Source organism: Taeniopygia guttata, chromosome 6, assembly GCF_048771995.1.
Source record: "Taeniopygia guttata chromosome 6, bTaeGut7.mat, whole genome shotgun sequence".
Lineage (NCBI taxonomy): Eukaryota > Metazoa > Chordata > Aves > Passeriformes > Estrildidae > Taeniopygia > Taeniopygia guttata.
Window position 1 is genome coordinate 21,823,750 of NC_133031.1, and position 24,229 is coordinate 21,847,978.

Here is a 24,229-nt window from a genome sequence, read left to right on the forward strand (position 1 = left end):
GCTGAGAGAAGAAAACAATCACATGCAAACCTTTCTAGCCCTTTTATAGGTAACCTTGTTCTTCACTCAGAAAACTGAACGCTGTACATTGTAGATTTCTACATATAAATTTACTTGTATCCTTTGTTCTGGTTTTCTGTTGGAACTCACTTCTCCTTTTCCCAAGCCATTCTTGGGAATCAGCCTTCTGCACAGAGCTCATTTGAACTTTCAGTATTTTCCAGGAATCACCTGAACATTTCCTAACTCAAGATCATCATAGCTCCGGGCAAGCTGGCATGAAGACTTCACCATCTGATAAAAATCCAGTGAACATATGGCTTCAGGACAGCAACAGAAAAGAAGTTTTCTGAGAGTTGAGTTCAACAGCTATATATATTAGAACTGTTATAACTTCATTAAATAATTTTGTGCTCAGTCTGAATTTTCTGTATTCTTGTGTTTTTCTTCAAAATCTCACACTCAGGGCAGTGGGAAACCAACACTATCTGTCTTTTTATGCTCTGTGACACAACAACAGCTAGTTCTATGTTTGCTGAGAACGTACATGAAAGAAACCAGCAACATTTTATAACATTTTTCTACAACTGTGAAATAAAAGTATTGTGTTTTATTTATGAGTGCTGATGTAATACAATATCCCCTTAAAAAAACAAGAAACATGTAATTTCATTCTCTACCATGTGAATTTAATTAGCAATTAATTAATAGTGCAGATGTGAATACACAGTGATGAACCAACTGTGGAATTTGAGATAAATGTCAGCTGGAGTTCATAATGTATTATGTGGGCTTAGCTCTGCATAATTTCATTAGGAACAAACAATAAGGTGGAAAGCTTTATCCTAAATAATAAATAAATAAATAAACAAAATTATGTCTATTTTCATATAGTCCTCTCAAAACCATTTGTGGAAACATCATGTCTAACGATATTCCCTGAAGAGAGAGACTCAACATAGGTAGGAAAGTGATGTTTATTTTGTTAGATAACAGAATTGCACCACCTGGTTGTTTGCACCTAAACCCTCATAGGGTCCTGCAGGAACTGACAAGGGCTGGTAAGAGCTGCTGCTGATTCTAACTTCTTATGCCACATTTCTTCTTCACTGAGCGTTCCAGTGCACCAGCTTTTCAGTCTGAAGCAGCAAAGGATTGACTCTAGGGTCACTGCAATTCTAAATAACAAACCCCAGAACAAAAATACAAAGGGCAAATGTTTGCTGCTCTTTATTCACTTTATACAAGGTAAGATCAGTCTGCAATATCAGTCTGTAATTCTTGGGTCCCTGCTGGAAAATGCCAGGAAGGGTGGTTTTTGCTGATTTCTAACAGGATCTAGTACTATAGTAGCCGATGTTGCAGATCTTTCTTACTTCCAGATAAAGAAGTCTAGATGAAGATTCTCATCTTACAGCTCAATTAAAAACAAAACAAAACAAAATGCAAGTGAAGGAACAAATGCCTTTTCGTAACATTTAGTGTTCAGTTCCACAACCGGTTTATATAGACAGGACTTCATTCCTGGGGCCACATGAATGAAGCTCACCATCAGATTTGATGGCAAATACATTTTAATGGGAAATACAAAGCTGCTGTGAAAATGAGAAAACTATTTACTTTGTACAATGAACAAAGCCAAAGTTGTTCTACCAGTTGCACAGGCAATGAAGCATTTGCAGTATGAATTTATATCCATGGAGTCCTTTGACTAGGGGAATTGTTTGCATGTGATACAAAACAACAGGAGTTACAAGATACTCCAGTCTAGTTCTTATTTAGTACAGAACCATGAATTCAGAAATCTCGGTTTTATGCTGCCACTAAAAGCAAAAAGAAACCTCTCTGGGTTTTGGTACAAACATTTTTTTCCCCACTTTTCTAATGTATACTTTTTTTTTCACCCTCTTGCTTGATGCTTTAGAGCTTTGCTTTTAAGGCAGTGTCTTAACAAGCTTAAGTAGCTTGCAGTAAATTGTTTCCTTTAATATAATGATCTCCCTTTATTCTTATTTATTGTGATGCCTTTTCAGTATTACTTCATTAAAATGTAATAATAATGAAAAATGTAGGTATTTAAATTTGCCTAAGTATTATAGTGATACTGTTTTTCATCCTATGGAATGATTTCCTTACCCATAGCTGTTGGTGCTAGCGCGCAGCTGCTGGCACATATTTGGTTATTGTTTGTTGCACTACCTTTGTGAGAGCCACAGGCAGTTCAGGAGACTGTTCAATACGTAACCCTTAAAAGGAGCTCACCTGAAGAAGTAAGTTTTCTGTTCTGATTACATTGCTCTGCTGTAAGAAGAAACTAGTAAACAACAGAACTGAGGAGTAGGACAGATATGACTGCCAAACAAGGAGGTGTAAGTACATAGGCACCAGTGCCCTTGGCCAGTCGAGACAGTGAAGGTGACACACATGACCTACCTTCCTCAGGATCTGTTGCTGAGAAACTGGTGAAATTTACCTGCAGTGGACTATTCTGAAACATAGATAACCTAAGGGATCAGGAAAAAAATACACAATCAGGATGAGCTATTCCAATTACTGAAAAGCATGCTTGACATTTAGAATATTCAAATTCCACTTGTTTACATGTTCTTAGCAATCTGGGAAAAATTCTGCTATGAAAAAGAATGCAACTGGGTCAGTTCATTTGATGGTACAGATAATATGGAAGTAAATTGTGGTGCTGCAGTGACTTTTAGCAGTAATTCAAAGTTCTGTTTTCAAATTAAAGGATGAACTGGACATAACCTGGCTTCATTAATTTTTAAGTATTTGCCCTGTAATTTCAGTGCTAGTCTACCTGATAGTGCAGTGTGTTATTATGCATCTGGAAATCACATATATTTTAAAGAACTGTAAAACAAAAAACAAACACAATCACTCAGAAAGTTGCTTGTTTTAAGGGGTTGTTTGTTTCAGGGTTGCAATTTTACTAAAAGGAAAGACTGCTTTAATTCCATGTGTACAGAGACATTGTCTCCAATGACACTTAACAAATACAGCCTAATAAATTTAAAGGACCAAGTATCAGTAGAAGATAATCTTACAATGGAGACCTCTTCTTTACTACTGACATTACTGACATTTTCTTTTAACTAATTTGCCTTAAAAAAAAAAAAAATTGGTCCACATACAAAATGAAATGGGGAAAAGCAATTTTAAGCTGAGCAAACATTGTCCTTTTTATTCAGTTCCAGTTGTAGTGATCTCTTGGTGGTAAATCATAATGGGATCTCTCATCCTCTTCAGGTACACAGTCTAGTGGCAGACCATAATTGTAATCAACTGTTACAACTGGTAATCTTTTACTTTGTTCCATGCTTCTGATAGTTTCACCCTGAAAAGGTTTTCTTTCATAGTCTATTGAACTATCTTCTTGGTGTATGGATGAAGATGGGTGCATTGTTCGTGAAGAGTATGGTGCAAATCTGTTTTTTCCTCTATTAAATTCCTCTGAGGGATGCACTCTCCTATTGTCTTCAGGACAATGTGGTCGATTACTGCAAGAACAAATATGAACAGTGAAATTCTTAGAAATAAACCAGTTGATTTTTTGTTGATGGCCACCACTAGAAATTAACTGTGTCTAACACTGAAAGAACAATTCAAACCCTCATTCTTGTTTTTACCCCCTGAAATTAAAATCCTCTCTATGGATATTGCAAATTTGTTTATATTAATTTTCAAATTCTAGTGATTAAAATTACAGCTCTTTACAGTAAGTAATTCTACTAAACAAAGTTTTGTTTCAAGTGCTGTTTACAATTAAAATTACCTGTTTACTGAGGATATCTTTACCTAGGGGATATTTTTTTCCTAAGTCCGTGTTTTCATTTTTGTGTACAATATGTAACAATAGCTCTCTAGTACGTAGTCTCAACAGGCAATAATATACTTTGGAAAATATTTTAATTATTATTTCTTCTGCAATAGAAGATTCACTCTCCTATGAAATACATATGGTATGATCTAAAAATGCAGATGCTATATACACATGGGTGTGTGAATATATATATATATATATACGCACACAGTGCATTTCTCTTTACTCTCAAATACCTTCCTTACTTGGTAAAATAAGTGGTGTATAAAGCAAATTCAAAACAATCTTTAAAATTTTAAAATCTTCTCCCTCACTGAACCACAGATTCATTTATACTGGAAAGGATCTCTAGAAGTAGCTAGGGTCACTCAAACTAAGTCTCATTAGATGAGTTTGTGCAGGGGCTATGTCCATTCTTAAAGGATGTGGGACAGTGGCTCTGGGCAGCCCAGTTCAGTGCCCGCCCATCCCACACAGTAAAACTCTGTAGCTCCTTGTACACAGCACTTAAGAGTTAACAGGAATTAAATACGGCACCCGTGCTTTGCTTTTTTTGCTTACTGATGCTTCATTTATGTAGTTCATTAGCTTAAACTGTGCTTGTCATGTCAATGATTATGTCAGGGATTCACACAATAATAACACTCAGAACTCAGTAACAATGGACCACAAATTAGTCACGTTATCTGCTCAGTGCTCACATGCAATGGATTAAACTGCATTTAAGCAAAAATACTGACACAGATTTTTACACTGTGCAGTTAATTTGTATTTCTTATCTGGGAAATACGGGGAGTAGTACTACAAAGGTAAGTAAGAAAACAGTGTATGATATCTGATACTTACCTGTAATTTCTGTTAAAGTCATCATTATCAGACCCGTAATCTCTATGAAGTGAAGGAGATGAGGAGAAATGAGGTTCTGGTACATTTTCATGGGAAGGAAAGGACTGACTTCTGCAAATAACCAAAATAATTGAATGTTAAGAAGACTGCCAACAGTTTTAAGATTTGGAAAAATATACACAGTCAAATGAAATAAAAATTTCTTATTTTAATAAAAATTATAATAACTGTATTAATAATACCTCAAAATCATATACTTCACTCTAATAACATCCTCTGTTTTAGCTGTACAATGGAACAAATTAAGTCAAACTTAGGTAGTCCAATAAATCTGAAATAAGTTCTGCAATATTAAAAGTATTTTGAAATATGTCAGAACCCAATAGGTCTACAAGTGAGTGATGTATATATTTGTGACAACATAATGCAAATTCTGAAGCAGATTTCTAACAAATTATTAACTCCTGGAATAAACAAAGGCAAATCAAACTTCCTTGTAGCACTCCTGTTTATCTGTGTTTGGCTGAGGGCATAAATAAAATTTCATATCCTCTTTTGTCCAGAGGACTTCTTTTTAAGCATAAATTTCCGTACAAAACAAAGTGGGACAAGAAATTTGCTTCAAGTTGACTAAAAGGCAAAGAAAACACAAATTTTAAAGAAGCACAACCTTCTAATTAAGGATATCAAACCCTTCCGTACGTCAAAATAAGAAAAGTTAATGAACCAAGCATTTATATAGGAAAAGGATGATTGATTAAAAAAAATTTATTAAAAAATATTTAACTTAAATTTTACATTAAAACTGCTGAGGTTTACACTTTTATTCACTAATTCTGTTCTTACAGCTCAAGGATGCTTTACCTGTCTGAACACCATTCACGTGGCAAGTCATTGTGACCTGGATGATCATGAAAAGGTCTCGGTCTTTGTGCGTGCCCTTTATTACCATAATCAAAATCTTTTGATTGAGTCTGTTCCTGTAAGCCATCATAAGGCTGAGGGTCATGAAAAGGTCTGCACCTTTGTCCAGGACCTTTATTATCATAATCTTTCAGTTGCATCTCTGTTTTTAAGTCATTGCGAGGCTGGTGATCATTATAAGGTCTCAACCTCTGCCCACGACCCCTCTTAACAAATTCAAAATCTCCCAATTGCATCTGTGTCTGCAAGCCATCACGTGACTCGTAATCATGGAAGGATCTTACTCTTTGGCCAGGACCTCTACTGGCAGAATCCAATTCTTTAAAATGCATTTGAGTCTGAAATTCATCAGGAGATTGGTGGTCATGGAACAGTTTTCGCCTCTGGCCACGGCTCCTGCTACCGAAATCAAAATCCTTTGACTGCCTGTCTTCCTGCAAATCATTAGGAGATGGATGGTCAGGAAAGGATCTCTGCCTCTGTTCCCGTCCTCTGTTGAAGTCAAAAGACTGTCTGTCTGCTTGCAAATCATCACGAAACTGGTGTCCATGAAAAGGTCTCAAACTCTGTCCATGTCCCTTGCTACTGAAGTCTAGGTCCTTCAGCTGCGTGTCTTCTTGATAATCATCATAAAACTGGTGATCAGTAAAGGCTCTTTGTTCTGGTCCCCTGTTGTAGTCCCAGTTTCTCATCTGCACTGATGCTCTTAATTCATCCTGAGTTTGATGGTCATGAAATGATCTTCGTCTTTGTCCAGGCCCCTTATTAATGAAGTCAAAATCTCGCAACTGCATCTGTCCTTGCAAATCGCTGTGAGAGTGGTCATCATAAATTCTTAACCTTTTCCCAGACCTGTTGAGAAGTATTGAATATCATACTTAAAAGTGCTGTAAGTCATTAATAAAAACAATTCCTTTTTAACCAAGAATTTACATGAAAGACATTGCAAATATGAAGGTATCAAAATTATTAATAATCCAAACTGTATGTAACATTATAAAACCTTCAGTGTTAAAGCTGTTACAAACATTCAATTGTAATTCTATTGTACTTGTTACACAGGCAAAACCAGTGATTCAAAATTAATTAAAAGACCATTGCAGAATAATGAAGGACAGGCAAAGAAAAACTGAATTTTCCTAAGTGAACTAATTACTTACAGACTTCTAATAGCATATATTCCCTTTCTTACCCGTATCTTGCTGCTGTTTTTGTCAAATTATGTAAACATATTTTACATAGTAGGCTATATTAATAAAATCTCTTTCGAATATCTAGGGTGCTCTCAATAAGAAACAATTCTTTTCCCTCGTGGCTTTTTTGGTGGCTTTTTTTGGTTGGTTGTTTTTTTGTTTTGAATTCCATTTTTCAGCCTATTACCCCTGAAAATCTTCATTTGGGAACCGCTCTACAGATCCTTCCATCGCATGTGGTGGTGGGATAATATCTTCATCTGCATCCCATACATCCATTCCAAGGTTACTAAGAGAGGGAAAAAAAAAAATCTCACATAAGCTTCCTTTTTTAAAGCATACTACTGACAGAGAAAAAACCCACTTCCATAAAATTCTTCAGTTCTGAATGACAGAAATTTTATGTTAAGTAAAACTTACAGACAACTCAGAAAATATCAATCTTGTAAATTTATTTTTAAAATCTGACACGACTCCAACTTAATTCTGCACAGATTATGAAACAACAATAAGAGCAAAACAAAGGACCTTCAATTAATCTAAAAAGAAACAAATCACTCAGGTATTAATTTTAAAATCCATTTACTGCTAGAAGGCATCATTGGCACAAATACCTTAGGAAGACATAAAGGTTGACTGTTCTTAGGAGAAGATGATAAGCATAAACTTTTCAAACATCAGAAATACAACTGCTATGAACAGAGGGGACAAGAACAATGTTCCACTTTCCTGTATATTTTTATTCTTAAAACGGTTTTACTATTTTTTTTTTTTAATATCTTGTTCTACAGTGCCAACAACAGCAGACAGACCACAGAGCTTACAAAGATATCTTTGCAGTGGCTCCTTTCAGCTTCTGAGAGAACAGACTCAATACACTTGTCACAGTATGATAAAAGCACAACAATGTCAATAGTAGCTGTCAGACTAAAAACCATCTTTCAAACCATATACATTGAAAAGATTAACAAAGTACAGTGCACTTGACATTATCCACCTACACATGTTTTACATCTATGTGTAATTTCATATTAGAGGTTTAAGAGGGAAATCATTTTGGCTTAGGATTGGAAGTGAACTTTTAAAAAATGCCAGGAGACATACTGGAAGATCTTAAGCATACAACTAAAAGTTTTTGTTTACCTTCGCATCGGCTGTGTCCTGAGATCTGTGAGATACACAAGGCCATCCATGCGGTGACCTCTGGCATCGCCAAAAGCTAAAGAAAAAAATAAATCTAATGAAATGTGGTCAAACTGAGCCACGACAATATGAAAGGCAAGTTTCTGTTCCCCATGAGATGCTGAATTTGAAACAATTCTAACTTGGCATTAAGTATTTCAACAAGCTGGCATCATTGCAGCATTTTTTATAAAGACCCCCGAAACTAGTAGTGGTAGTAAACTATGAGTGAAAACTCTTTCAAGTAAAAATAAAAAAATTCAACAGCTGAAACATACTCCTCCTATGCTGTCAGTTTGCTATTGTTCAAGTCCTGCCTGGAATAGAATCAACAGTCAGCTATAAAATCTTCTATATAAGCCAACACATGAAATTACTGGAAAGATACTAAAATAGAATTGTTGCATTTGTGAGTTTTTAGTAATTGTGAAGTACAACCTGACATGTGCCTTAGTTCAAAATGTATACCTACCCTGAATTGCTGCCTCTGGATCCCAGCCTTCAACATCTATGAGATACCTGAAGAAAAATATGACTATGTTATTGTCCCAAAGGGAATAGAGAACAATATAAGGATGCTATTTTTTGTGAAGAATAATTTCTGCTTTCATACAGCCTTACCTACATATAAGATAGCCAGTTCTATTAATTCCGTTAGTACAGTGCACGCCAATGAGTTTCTCTATCAAAAAAAGAAAGAGTCTTTAATAGTCCAGAAAGAGAAATCAACAGAAAGTTAGCACAATACAAAAAAAACCCTCTGCTTTTCTAGCAAAGTAATGATAATTAATGCTTGCTATTTACAAATTCTACTGTCATGCCTGTAAGACAAGAGACACATCCAGACAAGACACATGTCCTCTCCATGCTGGATCTCTAGCAGCTGTCAGCTTACTACTTCCAAACCTGTGATGGCTGAGATTGACTCTGCAGAATGCAGGAAAAAAGAAAGAGTGATGGCAGGTAAAGCACCTAACCTCAGCCATTGCAGTAATAGAAAAAAAGAATAAAATATGGGTTTGAAAGCAAATCGCAACAAACAAATGTATAAACTGAGGAACTTAACTTACACATAATGCAGCTGAAAGTATGAAATGCTTAGGAGTCTAATACATGGAGGAAAAAAGGATCAGTAATCTCTACAGAAATATTTTTAAAAAAGATTACGCTACTCAGCCAAAGGCTAAAAAGCAGAATAACCTACTATTGCTAGGGTGTTTCAAATGAGAGACTTCCAATAGCAACATGGAAACCCTAATACAACCATGCAAGGCACTGGTAAAACCCCATCCAGACTATTTATATTCATATTGAAATGTAATGAAAAACAAACAAGTTCAAGATATATATATATATATATATATATATATGTATACATAAAAAGGACTACTGTGTGGGCCATAAAAGAAGGAAGCTTATCTTAGCATGTAAAACCAAATCTGAGATACTGAATGTAATAGTGGGGACAGAGAACAATACTTAAAAGGCAAAGCTGATATAAGAATAAATGTATAACTGATTAAGTTTTAGGCTAGATTTTTGAACAAAAATTATGATCATCAGAAGAACAAAGTTTTGGCAGAGGCAGTACTGACAGATGGTCTTTGAAACAGGACACTGATAAACTTTTGAACAACATAAAATATAACTGAGACAAAATGTGTTTGCCACAGATCGTGACAGTCAAATTGCCACAGAATTTCATTACAAGTTGATGTCGTAACAACTCAAACACTAAAAAAGACCCACCTTCTTAAAAAGTATTTGTAAAAAGAATTCTGAGATGTTTTATGGATTATCTAAAACAGAGGCCAAATTAGTTCTATCAAGTCTCTCAAGCTGCCAAAATGCCCTTACAAGCTCTAACTGCAGGTCAACATCCAGTAACAAATCAAGAATAGATTCTCTCAAGATCAGATTCAGATACACACTATTCTTTTGTTATACAAAAAAGCACTAGATCCAAACCAAAAGAAAACTAGTAATCACCAGGTAATTTCCTTCAGCCAAAAAAGAGCAAAGGAAGAACTACAAGCTAACTTCCTGAGCAAATTTCTAACTTCCTGACAAAGGCTTTTTCTTACACTTTTTCATCATCCCACTAGTTCTAATTCAGGCTCTCAGATCTGAAATTTAGGTCAGAACTTTTTCACAAAACAGTTGATCACCAACAGGAAGACCCTGGTTATGTTTTGCAGTAAAAACTGTATGCAGTTGGGCAGTTAATATCTCTACTTTCTCAAAGAGAATGCTAAAGGAACCACAGCAAATATGAAAAAAGGCCTGAAAAAATGGTCCACCATTACTGGATAAACAAACAGGTAAAATCTGCCTATAAAGAATCGCTACCAAAAGAAGTGGGAAGTTTAAAGCTACAAACATACTGTGGCAAAATACACACTAAATTATTTTCACAAAAAGCACCTTATCCAATCTCTGCAAGCAGTGTCCTGTTGCATAGACACTGAAATAGCAGCACAGCCACACTGTGGAAATACTGACACTGGGTCTGTAATCAGATTTTCAAGAACTGTTCAGATCCATGGGCAATAATGGACTCCTAAGTCAAAAGAACACTACATCAGATTAAATGGGCTGAAGATGCTCACACAAATCAGTGCCCAGTGCCATCAGAGACCCAGGGCTATTTAAAACATCCATCAAGGGCTGGCAGCTGCAACACTCAGTTGATGGTAAACAATTTGGGTAACACAGAGGAAGGCCTTGCTGCAGTTACTTTGACACATAACATAAATGCAGCACTATTAAGAAGGGCATTTAAGTTACTAGTCATTTTCGAAAACAACATGTTTTGATTGAAAAATATATGTAGTGGTTTGCAAAATGGATCTTATTATGATAATAAAGTGGAAAGTGCTGCAGAAAGCCCGAGATCCCTGGTGTCATAAATTTTATTGAATATTGAAATTAGTAAATGACACAGTTAGTACTGAAATAAAATTTTGGTGAGATTTTTTTTTACAGCATAGGATACTGATATTTACCATTTCCTGCATTTTCCCAAAGGAATTTTCTGACCCACTTTTTGAACTGTAGGATAGTAGCATTATCAGGGACTTCCAGTCCAACAGTATAAAGTTTCTTATACTGCACACTTTTAGGTAAATCCTAACAAAGAAAGAAAAAAGCACTGGTAAAAAATACTGAAGTCTTGCAACAATGGGAAACCTTAAGCAGTATCTAACATAATGACAATGTAACCCAGTTGTTCAAATCCTGAATAGAAAGTGAAAACAATCTTGACACAATTGTATAGAGATACACGCTCAGAAACTCCCAGTAACATTTCTACATTAAAGACTGTCTCAGACATGGAACAGTTCCCACATAATTTTATTTATCCCTGCTAAGAAGGCTGCACATTAACTAATGGAGCAGTTTCTTGGCATTCCATTGTAACCCATTTTACAATTATTACTAGTATTTGTCACTCCTACCCACAATCATGTACATACTCACAAATTCACTCCCTTAATGCCTAGAGCCCATGTGCATATAAAAATCTGCATTCTGATATAACACTGTCGTTTATTCTCCTTTTCAACAGGAGTCTGATTAATCACAGTTGTTTGAACCATCCAGACAAAAATTTTAAATTGATAAAGTAGTTTACAAATGTACACCTTTTTAAGTGGATTCTACTGAGGATCAGTAAAAAGAACCACCTAGGAATACATGAGAATATCTGCAGGACACAGGACATAACTCTTCTGCACTTTTTCTGCAGCGCCTGGCACTGAAGTCTTCATCCACTACTGGGTTACCATAATACCAATAAGCCATAAACGCAAACAGATGGGAGAATGAGCTATTTCCTCTGTGATAAAACATTTATTTCCTATTGGACACATAAAAGTAGTCTAGATAGCTTGTCTATTCCAATTCAAGGTAAGAAAATGTGTAAACACTTTAAAACAAAAGTTGTAGTAAATATTTGTACATTTGTATTAGGCTTTTGTTACCTTAACTTCATAGTATCGTGTGGTATATGTTAAATCAATAATTAATCCAAGCTCCACATTTAGGGCTTTCATTGAAGCAATTAAGTCTTTTGGTGTAAATTTCTGGTTTGGGGTAAGCCTCTGGTTAATTGCCTACGAAGAAAATGGAAAATAACTTTTTAATTTTTTTAAAATTTTAATAGTAAAACATTTGTAATATTCAGCTGTTTTAATTAGTACTAGGAAATAACAATATTTAAAAGAGAGTGTTTAATTATCAGAACCACATCTATATATTATACAGGTAAGAGGAACCAAAAAAAGCAAAACTTTATGTATTCCTATTTAGATGAAAATGCAAGACCATGTGAGCATTTCTGCTTGTACAGTGTTAACAAACATTATTAAAATTAGCTCTAATTTGACAGACAGAAAAATCCTGAAAAATGTATACATTGATTTTTATGTAACTAAACACACTAAAAAGCAAACACTACAATCTACTTCCCCCAAATTTTGTCCTGCACAGTAACTTAAAATTAGAAGTGTATTTCACATAAAACATAAGAAATTGTGATACAAGACTTCATTTCTAAAGGTTTAATCTTCTTCCCACAAATGTTGTGCAGACATTTTTCTCTCTCCTTTATCTCTTGACAGAGTGTACTTGCATACCATTTAGGACTGGGGAATATTAAATAAGACTAAATATCGTGACTAAGAAAGCTGTGTGTTGGTGGATAATGAATAATTCATTTCAAACAGTGAGAAAATGTTTACTCACCCTATTGTAGCTGTGGTTTTTGAAATGTGTTCTTCACTTTAGGTATGAAAATGCATCATATACTCAAGACTGGATTTTCTCTGAACAGTGCACTTGTCCATTGTGAGAGCCTTTTGACACAGGCTCAGCCAGAACCAATAAAGACAGTGGTAAAAGATGCAGCAGCCTCAACCACCTGTCAGTTCCTTTGTCAACAAGAAATTCAAGCAGACTGGACTCAGAACTATTGGAAAGGAAGGCAGCCACAGACCACATACTTCCTAGAACCACAGATGCTATAGGGTAACTAACCATTCCTTGTTTTGACTGTACAGATTCTAATGTAAAATGCTAGCAAGCACTTGTCTTGAGTCTGGAAACAGAGACAAGAAACTGAAGTAAAGAATAAATAGCAGGGCAGTCATACCAAAGCTGGTATGTGACTAGGAAGCTTGAGCTGAAAGGAGCATAGAAAGGAGGAGGACAGAAAGGATGCAATAAAGTATTCAGTCCTATGCATTTCAGACACCAGCGCATTGCTGAAATAAGTGGATGTTGTAGAAATTTTAACAAAATGAACATGAGTCTGTTATGTCACTGCTACTCAGCAGTGACTCAGTACAATCTGAAACTGAACTTAACAACTTTTAGGTGACAAAGGTGAATCTGCAAAAGGTCTATTGTAGAATATTAAAGAATTTTTACTATGTGACATGACAGAAACTGAGGAGGAATGTAGTTTACAAAAATAAGGTACCTTCAAACATATTGATAGACAGTTATATGTGTTATGAAACACTGTTTTGAAAGGCTTGCTAGAATTTTCTGAAAAACTCCTGCTGAGTATTCAGTAGTTTAGGTGTTTAATAGGGTTTTGAGAACATGAGAAATCTGAACCAATTCTAAAAATCCTCCTAATGGCATGGGAAAGAACTTGCCCAATTCTTACTACACTACAATGTTACAGTTAGCATTATAATGGTGATGTGGAAGGAAAGACAGAATATCCTTCCAAGTAAACACATGATCTTTACTAAGGGCATATCTTTTAGGACAACAACCCTGGTACCTTCAAATACTGAAAATATGTTGTCTCCCTTTGGGAGAAATCACCAATCAAGTTACTAATACACAGCAAAGAAGCAAACTGCTGCATATTTAAGAGGTCTGTTCCACCAATTTAATAAATGATAGAACTTCTGACAAACTATAACCCATCGGAACTTCAGCATTTTCAGACAGATTTACTGACCACCTCTGCAAAGACTTCACAGGCTAGCCAGTTACACATTTTATGTGTGTTCTGTCACAAACTCCATGACCTTCAAGCATACAGTCTCTGGCAGACTTGTCATTTCCCTGTCTTGCATAGTTGAGACCGAACAACGTTACAGATTTTGCATCCTTGGGTACCAAACTTTATGTCTGGCCAAGACAGCTTCCCAGAACAGAGATCTATGGCCCAGACAAGAAATGAGTAACATGCTGATGTGTAGTGGTCCTTGTGACAAGAGCAAAGAAGCCAATTGTAACTCTACTGGATTTTATATTCACAGCTTGATTTGTTGACTGGCAGTCTTGGTGGAAAATCACGTGACTGCTGTACAATCCATCCACGTCTTGGAGAACATGACATGCTAAGTATGAGATCCTTGTGTCCAAGGAACCAAACCATCATCCTAAAGCTGTAAAAGCAGCTGCAGGAAGAAAATCCTGCATTTCACCTTGATCATTCCTAATAAAATTGAACTGGATAGTGACTGAAAACATAATAGGTAGTATATTACAAAGAATCAAAGTTTTTGTGTATGAATACTGTAGAGCAATCTGAAGACAAAAGCTTAGACAGAACATTTCCCTTTAACTGCTAGAGTTATGTCAGACCACTGTAGTTTCTTTAAAAGTAATTAGAAACTTTTATTTTCCCTGTATCTAAAGCAAGGACTTATAGAAGTCAATTTATGCAGCACTTGTCCTATTTGCCCTACTGTATAAATTAAAACTAATTTGCCCTATGACTCCAAAAAGTCCTAGGCATTAAATAACTGAACAGTCTCAACATGACAACCTCCACAAAAGAAACAAAGAACTTAAAGATTTAACTCAGTATTTAATAGCTTAGGATGGCACTTCTTGTTAGCAAGACTCTAAAGGAAATACTAATAAAAATACTTTTAAAATTAATTAATTAGTAAAACAGAAGTAATCTATGAGGACTTCATTTTCAGCTATAATACATTCCAACAGATCACTGAAGCTTTTCATTTATGAAATTGCCAGTATGGATCTATAATTTTAAAAGTTGTGCAGTGGCTGGTATCCTTCAATGAGTGCTTAATTTCAATAAAGCTATACTTTGGCTTACATTGCCTAGACTGTTATTCATATCATAAGCTCTTCCATATGATTTTTTTAAAAAAGCCACGAAAAGATATTAACTAAGATTATGAATTTAGGCCACTTAATAGTGATCAAATGAAGTATGCTGATTGATTTAGAAGCTTGATTATTTTTAAAAGATAAATAAAAAGAGTAACATCAGAAATAAAGAAAAATAAGAAAAAAATAAAATGTTATTTTAAAAAGCCAGATGGTTGAAAGGCTTAAATCTGAATATATCACTTTTTTAAAAACTTTCTTGAAATTTGCATGTATAGTCATGCTATTCTTTATTACTTTTGCAATTTATCTAATACAGCCAATTTGCAGTTACTTTTACACATACCCCTTTTAAAGGTACTTTGAATGCAATAAATCTCGTTCCTGGTATGGGCTGTCCAACGGGTGTTAAACTCCGCCATCTGCAAGGAAAGAAATATTAATTTTTAAATTTTTTCTAGTTGCATGACACCTACAGTACAAAGCACATAAAAATTGCTGTTATCATAAAGTATAATTAGGTCCCCAAATTTGCAATTATTCCATCAAGCAGTTTCAAAGTATCACCAGGACATTTGAAAAGAGTCTTTCTCCTTCTTCTTCAACTTCCAAGAAATTCCTCTCCTAAAAATGGCAGGATAATATTTACAAACAAGTAGCACCAACATAAAGTAAAGCAGATGTGTACAGTTCAACAAGTAAAAATGTATTGTTGTAGTTGGTGGACATTTTTCAATGTGACTGAATCAAACACCTTAAAAAAGTTGCCATAGGCACACATCAATCATTTAATTGACAATGAAATGCAAAGTTTACTTTCATTAACAATACAAATCATCTCTATTTTCCAAAAATGTTTCCTTTGTAATATGCTTCTTTTTCAAAGAAACACTTCTTCATTCAACTTTCTCTCACCATTTTGGAAAACACAGAGGATATTCCATCACACCAAAATGTACCACAAATCACCAATAAGATTTGTTACAACACTCAAAACACCTGTAATTCCAGAACCACAGACCTAGTATGCACATGGTCGACATTGTGCTGAAAAAGCTCCCCATATATAATATTACAGCTAATATTTCAGAGATTTTGATTTTTAAAAGAACTATGAAAAGCATTATCTGAAGAGGAAAATAAGTGAATCAGCAGATCAATTTTACCTTCAAAGAGGTAACTTACTAAACCTAGAACTATTATTTCTTCTTCTTCTGCAAGTGCTAATTATCTCTATAACCTAACAAGGTGCAGCTGGATGACTTAAAATCTACACAGGCTTTTTGCATTTTTGGCTAATACCTCAACTATTAAAATACAAAACATTCCCACTAGATTCTTTAATACTGGTGTCCATTCCCTTGCAATTTTCTGAATTAATGCTTAAATTAATCTCTCCCTTCATCCAACAGCTTCTAGATTTCCTTTCTGATGTCCATAAAACTACACCATTTAATGAAATAAACCGCTGGAGAAATTCTCAATGAAATATCTATAATTATGTCTGTCATAGTGTATAAATAATGTCACCATTCAGAGATGCTTGGAAGTAACAATGGAAACACAAAGCAGGGTGACTGAAGTGTATTTGATATTAACCTGTCACATAATCTTAGAGCCATGTCTTTAGCACTAACTTCGCTCTGTAATCTTCATCATGAGGCAAAGAACAGATCAAGGCTCACAGTGCAGACATACAGGTGCTTCATTTAATGGACAACAAATGAAGCAACAAAGGAGTAATAACAACTCATCAATAGGAAGGCTATTGCAAACAGCTGGTCTGTAGAAGACAGATACAAGGAGAGAAAGTGTACGGGCAAGCTAGAGATGAGGTCATCAAAAGCTGTTTCAAATAAAATCTTTTACTAAATTCTAATTTTTTTTGCAGGATAAGTCTTCTTAAATGAATTTTCAAGTTTGTAAACTCAGGAGTCTGGTAGTTTTATGCTGGCTGTGAAGTATGAAAACAAAAATCTGAGACTATATTCCATTTACTCCTATTTAAGAGATATAAATTGTACATGAATCAATTAAGATCAGAAATTCAGTCCTGTTTTAACCTGCTTTCTCTTGGAAACCTATGAGTGGAAATAAACCATAATTATTATAGATAGGAGCATTCAGAAGTAAAAAAGAAAGTACCAAAAAAGGGCTTTAAAATATTTTCCTTAATTAACAATGTAAAAAGGGTTTGTAAAAATTCAGAATTTTTTTCATATTAGGGGATTTACAGAACAATACCCCAGGATTATCCAATTTGTTGTCAGACCTTAATAAACTTGGGGTTTTATTCTCTTATATTTAAAGCCATTTAAATCCTCCCAGAAAAAGAAAATCTGCACAATCAGCAAGAAACTCAAAAGCTGCTGACAGCTCGATGGTAGAAAATGAGCAGAAGGCACTTTTCATCAAAAATATAAAGGATATGTGTTCCATGTTATCTTTAAAATGGTATTTTAAAAGGAAATTTCAGCACACTGCTGCAGAACTAAAAATAAAACTAGCAGATTGAAATTAAACAAAAATTAGCTAAGGAAATAAATTCACATTTGTTCTGTTCTCAACAAAGGAACCTGGCTGGGAATTAAAAGTGCCCTGGACTAAAGAAAGTCAAACTACAGAATAAGTATAGATAAAGTCAGAATGAGCAAAGATTAGCTGCAGGTGGTCACATAAACAGGAATTAGAGGAGCAAAGACTCAATTAAGCATTTTAGCAAGTATGAATGAGACTTGTGACACGTGATTTGTATCCTGCTTGAACGTGAGTGCAAGGAAGAAAGGCAGGAGCCAGAGCTGTTATCACAAGGCTTGGCACCATCACCATCCCTGTACAAGTAACTAAGAGCTACAGAGGCTTGAGTGAAAACCAGGCTGAACATGAAGAAACTGATTCTGGATTACATTCAGCTGCACATTTTATCTGCTTTGGATTTAAAGTTTTAATAGAGTCAGCTGTGGAAAATATGTTTTTTTTCATAAATTATTTTAACATTAACATTGTTAAGGTCATACAGAAGCTTTAATTTCCAGAAAAATTTTCTGGTTTAGAACTGGTTAATAGTAAGATTTACTTTAACAATTACTGTCACCTCTAGCAAGATCATTTAGAAAATACTACTTGTAACCTCTTGTCCTTGTTTTGGCTACTGATACTGCATGCTATAAATGCAGCCTGATTTTCCAAGTGATTTCCGTACCTCTATAGACACCAGATTCAAAATTGATGGTAGGAAACACAAGGAAAATATCATCCTTCTCTCCCACTCACTGTTGAACATGCACAATTCATTATGCCACAGTATTTAATTCCTGTCTTAATGATAATGCTAATGCTTTAAGTTTGGACAGGAAAAATTCAGTTAAAGAAATACGTTTATAGTGCATAGGCAAAAATAATTCAGCTTTGCCCTTCCAACAAAAAGACCCCATTCAGTGTTTTTTACACTATTCAAGGAAAACTTGCCAGACGGTGACATTTCTCCAGATGCTCTTCAGAAATGAACTGGAGTTTACGTAAGTATACACACAGCAGAATTTTGGATGCTGATGCACAGATGCATATAAATTTGTAAAAACATCATAGAATTTTTTGACTGGTTACACAGACTGTCTGATTCTCCACTAAAACATCAGTGTACAACTACTGAAACCATTTCAGACACTGAAGAACCAGAACTTGACTCCATGTGGAAACTCACAGTGCAAGGGGTCACTTGAGCCCCTCTTTTACACTGATGTCTCATTTTGCTACAAAATTACTTCACCAGGACTATTTTGTAGGTTTGAGACTGCAATGGACACTACACCATAGCTCTGTTCCAAGACATTACTGGTAAAAAAGAAAAATTTTAATTTTCTTTATCATAGAACAGCTTGGGTTAGAATAAGCCTTAAACATCATCTAGTTCCAGCTCTCCTGTAACGGGGAGGGACATCTTCCATTACAGCAGGTTGCTCAAAGACCCATCCAACCAGCCTTGAAAGCACTTGCAATGAAGGGCACCCAGAACTTCTCTGGGAAACCCATTCTTGTGCATCACCATCCTTATACTGAAAAATTTCTTCCTTACATCTGATGTAGACCTGTCCAACTTTAAAGTCATTACCCCTTGTCCTGAAAAAAGGTTCAGCATTTCTTGTTTAGTTGCACTATTCCTACTTACTACCTTAACCGAAACCCCCAATTTATTGTATCACTTTAATTAGCATAATGAAATTTGGATTAAAAGTGTTAAGAATTGAGGCACTAACAGGAAGACTTATCCTTATCTCTTGCAGTACCATTAAACAAAAAGAGTTAAGAGTATTGCTATTACAACATGGAGACTGAGGTTGTGCTTCCACAGTCTGCACTTGTGCTTATGCTCCAGGGTACCACAATCTCACTTCTGCCAACACCCATTTTTGGGACCAGTAACTTGCATATGCAGGATCACCTAGATTCAAATTAGTTTCCTTAAGTCCCTTCCAGGCTCTACTTCTATGTCTTCCTGGCTTACTGAACTGACAGTGAAGAACAACATGCAGTGCTAGCACAAGGGTGACATCCATACCCTGCTGCAGGAGACTGAGGGGCTGGCAAGGCCTTCAACTTCTTTACTGCCAAACCCCTGTTACAGTGGATGTTTAACTTAAATTCTTAGCAGTAAAAAAACTATATGGAGAAGTTGAAAACACTTCAGTATCAGGGACTTTATCAGAAGGTAATACTAACTTTCTAATCAAATACTTGACAATAGCCGTTTCTCTCCCTGAAAGGCATTAGTTTTCAATTGTACAAGTCAAAAGTACAGTCCACTGATTCTTCCATACTTAAGAAATCTATATAACCTGAAAGCTTCTCAAGTTAAATGCAAGGAGGGAAAAGAATGGATAAACGATTCTCAAAGTTTTAGTAGCAATTTCCAAGGATGAAGAAAACAAGGACAATTAATTGCTTTCCAATTTCTGAATCACTGCTTAAAAAACTAACCTACTTTAGCTCACTTTTATCCAACATGTAACTGAAATTTCATAGAAGTTTTCAAAGAAAGACATGTTTAAACAGTTTTTTTTAAAGTTTAGTCTAATTTTAATCCCTGAGTTTCAGCCATGGAAAACACTTCCGCTTCTTTATTTCTTAAATTCTGTTCATCTGTTTCTATTTACTGGGTTTTGAACCAACAAATATTACAGGATTGCATGTTTTTTGTATCTTATTGCTCCTCCTAAGAATGCTCTTAATAAATCTACTTAACGCTCCCCTTGAAACCAGCATAATTATTTCCTCAAATAATGTATAAACAGGGCAAATTATTGCCCCATTACAGAGTGCCTTCATATCTAAGCACACCCTCCTATCCAAAAAGTTTGTATTGCTATAATCAAGAACACATGGGTTAAAACTCTCAACTTGGACTTCTTTTGTTGTGCTTTATTTAGAGCTGAAGAATAGAACTGTATCTGTTTTAAATAACATCATTCTGTGATCCACATATGCACTCCCAATCAAGTCATCACAAGGCCTGTATAGTGCGTTTGGAATTATTTGGGATTATTTTTGCTGATACATTTCTGTCGTCCTCTTGTTAGAAACAAACATGGGATGTTTCTGGATCTGAATTCACAAAAATATTCTTTAATCTTGTGCATGCAACCACTTGCTCCCATCTTAACTCTTCTGCCATTCCTAGTCAGGAGCATGGACTACTCTCCCATTTCCCCAGTACACATACACTTGGGGGTAAGAAGATTAGGAAGAAGGAACTGTGCGTGGCCAATGAAGGAGAAGTGTTCACAGACAGTCTGGAGCATTATACTCACCTGGGGAATGAATGGCTGGGCTGTTCCTGTCTTGGAGAAGATACCTACCTTAACCTGTCTGTAGGTGGTGAAGATGCTTGAGGCAAGAAAGCGCCTGGGGCAGTCAGTGCCCCTCTCTGTGGGATGCCCGCTCCTGCCTCTTGCTTAGTGTGAGGGATACTTACCCATCAGGGATAGTATTCTTCTTTACCATGCTGAAAGCAGGAGCAGGCAGAGCAGGAGGCAGCGGTGAAAGTGGGCACTGCAGCAAAGGAGAGAGAACCGCGCGGTTAACACGGTGCTAATCTCTTTCTCCATCAGTGGGCCTTTGCATAGGGCTGAGTCTCAAATAAAACAAACCAAGCAGCCAGCTGGGGCTTGAAGCCGTCCTGAACAAGGTCTGTACCTCTGCAAGCCAGCCTATTTCTCCACTGCTACAGTAGCACGACAAGAGGGAAAGACAACTCACCTCTCCTCTCCAGGTGATCACAAGAAAGAGAGAGGAGAGGCGGCAGGTTTCTCTGTAACTGGCAGCAGCGCTGCAGGCACGAAGATCTTCCTGGCAGTCCCTTCTGTCCCACTCCTGCGGCTCGGAGCCGGCTATTCCGCCCTTGCGCTCCCAGTTAGAACCCGTCTCAACGAGCAGAACCTCCACGCAGCTGTAAGAGGCGAGGCAGGCACCTCAGCAATGAAGAACCATCACCTGCTCCCCCCTAACCTAGACGGGTCCGATCCCGCTGGACGCCGGTCGCCCGCCGACCCTGGGGGGCCCGGGCTGGGGAAGGCGAGGGGAGCGGCCCCCATGGCCCCGCTCCACGGATGAGGCTGCTGAGGCTGCCCCTCACAGCCGCGTGTCCCCGGGGCAGCACCGGCTGCGGGGCCGGCCCAGGGCTCGACAGCGGCTGCGCTCGGGGCAGGGACAGACAAGAGACCGGGGCGGGGGAAGGTCGCGGCCCTGCTGCGGGGGGCGGGCAGGCGGCTGTGGAGGGAGGCGGGCAGGCTGTGAGGGGAAGGGCGCGGGCTGCAGACGGTGAGAGGGAAGAGCCCGTGCGGCGGTGGGGCGGGGCGGAGAGGAGCGGGGCTGCGGGCGGCCCGTACCCGGACAGGATTTCCCTGGCGGAGGAAGGAAAGGCTGGCGCGACACAGAACCTTCCCGAAAAGGCCGCGACTGCGCCTGCGCGGCGGCGGCGGGGCGGGGCGCGGCCAATGGCGCGAGGGGCGGTGGCGGCTGCGCGCGTGCGCGGGGCGGGGCCGGGCGCCGGCAGAGCCGCAGCCTCGGGAAGGCTGTGAGGGCTCGTCCTGCGGCTGGGTGCTTCGGAATAGAGCGGTGGTCGAGGATGTGCGATCGATGCCGATTTAAAAACCAGCTAATCATCTGTCTCACAGGCTTCAACCGTTTATTTTTGTTTTAAAAGTTCTTGAAGTTTGTTACTGCTGTGTACACCTGCACACCGCTCTGAGCTGGTGTCTGTGGGAGGCGGCCGGGATGGTTGTCAGTACTAGAAGCACGTTCCGAAAAGTTAAACCATGATTTACAGGGAAACAGGTGTTGTAATGTTGGTCGTCAGAATTTGTTCGTTAACACGTTTTTATTTCTGCTTGATACGGTATCCTTTAACACGGCTCATGGAGCAAGAACATTTTGACTATGTTTTTCTTTGCTCTGTGGTATCTTTTTTCCTCAAAGACTTCCTTCAGTCTTGAGTAAGTGCTTTGGGGCAGCAATTTTTTGGTGCCTCATGTATGGAACTTACAGATCCCCTTTCCATATACTGCTTGTGATGCATTCCATATTGGATGAGTCCTCTTGGTGCTCAGTGCAAACTAATAGATCATACCTCTTCATTTTTGCATATTTCGTTTAGTATTTAACAATTTTTATTTCCTGCATAATTACTAAACATCAGCACTTATATTTTTAATTGAATCATTCATTGAAATTCATTTTAATCTGAGTCTTCGGGATGTCAGAAATTGAAAAGGACAAGAGACAACGTTTTGTTAATAATGCTGGTATAGATCAGTAATAACTCTTGTTTTTGAATGTGTGGATTTGCATTATTGGAGGTGAGAGCGGAGTCCTTTCTGAAAAGGGAAAACTTGCATCAAGTGATTTGGCTTTGACTTGTTACAAATAAATATTTGTGCATTTTTGAGGGATGCTTGTAGGCAGTTTGATTATATTGTTAGATTAAGGGAAGATGAAGTAATCATGGCTGAGCCGTGCCTGTAAACTAAAGATCTTGGAAAGGTGACCTTGACTTTCAAGAAAATGTTAAAACAGCCCACTGAACATCTGAGTTCTGTGTTCAGCAGTACAGTGTGACACTACCCAATACTTCTGATGCAGTAAGTGTTAAATATTGGTTTGAATGTGGTATGTTCTTTACAGCATTTCCCCGAAATCGCTTTGCTCTGGTTTTTGGAAGCACGCAGTAACATCCAGAAGCAATGCAGATTAAATAAAGTCGTTCTTTTTATTTCCTGGGCGCCAGCGCCGCTCCGGCCGCGGCGCTGCGGGCGCAGCCCTGCCCGCCGCCGCCAGGGGGCGCCGGGCCCGCCCGTGGGGGAGCGAGCGCCGCTCCGTAAAGCCGCGCCTAAAGCCGCGCCTAAAGCCGCGCCTGTGAGAGCGGGACACGCTGGGCCAGCATTTAGCGTGTAGGGAAAAAATACGTGGGGTTTGTGCTCCACTGGATGTTTGTCCTGATTTGTTCTCCACAGCTTGCTGGAGACGCTGAGGATGTTGGTAGACGACAAATGGAATGGCTTGTAAATCAGAGCCTGCAGGAAGGTAGTACAATAAAAATACTTATTTACATATTTTTCCTGCTATTGTGCAGCAAAACTTAACAAGTCAGTTAGGAATGTATTAATTTTATTTTTATGTGCTTATACTGAATAGTCCCATTAAACTTGGTGGCATTTCTCATGGTTTAAGGTAGAAGTTTCTGAATTTAGTTTTCTCGTTCTCTCAGCAGCAGTACTAGTAACTGCAGATGATCTGGATGCGCCCAAACCTCTGTAAATACTTTCACTGCCCTAAATGAGGAATCCGTGCTGCTGTCTGGGCCATCCCCATCACCTCAGCCTCAACTTTGCCCCTACCTGAACAATGTCGCTACAGCAGTATGCAAAATACAGACTATCTAAAGTTTAAAGAGTATTTAAAGAAAGTATCATTTACTTGTTCTGCAGATGCATTGTATTGTCTTTATTGGAGATTGAATAGTGCCTAGACAGACCTGTAATCTGACCCATTACTTTTTTTTTTTCTTTTTTTTTTTTTTTTTTTGCATCCTCTCCGCTGTTTACGCTGTGTCATAAAACAAATGGCACTGCTATTAACTGCAAAATCC

General features: G+C 37.5%; 1 protein-coding gene across 1 annotated transcript; it reads right to left on the reverse strand.

The window, feature by feature from the left end:
* Positions 1-1,214: 1,214 nt before the first annotated feature.
* On the reverse strand, positions 1,215-22,660 carry LOC101234170 (uncharacterized). The gene is made up of 14 exons (XM_072931418.1): positions 22,628-22,660; positions 21,972-22,240; positions 21,343-21,532; positions 21,059-21,135; positions 15,434-15,509; positions 11,967-12,098; positions 10,989-11,112; positions 8,605-8,665; positions 8,456-8,502; positions 7,945-8,020; positions 6,989-7,090; positions 5,549-6,460; positions 4,685-4,795; positions 1,215-3,515 (listed from the first exon to the last, which is right to left on the reverse strand). The coding sequence occupies exons 1-14, from the start codon at positions 22,658-22,660 to the stop codon at positions 3,203-3,205; spliced, it is 2,523 nt and encodes an 840-aa protein (XP_072787519.1). The 3' UTR covers positions 1,215-3,202.
* Between the last annotated feature and the right edge of the window lie 1,569 nt (positions 22,661-24,229).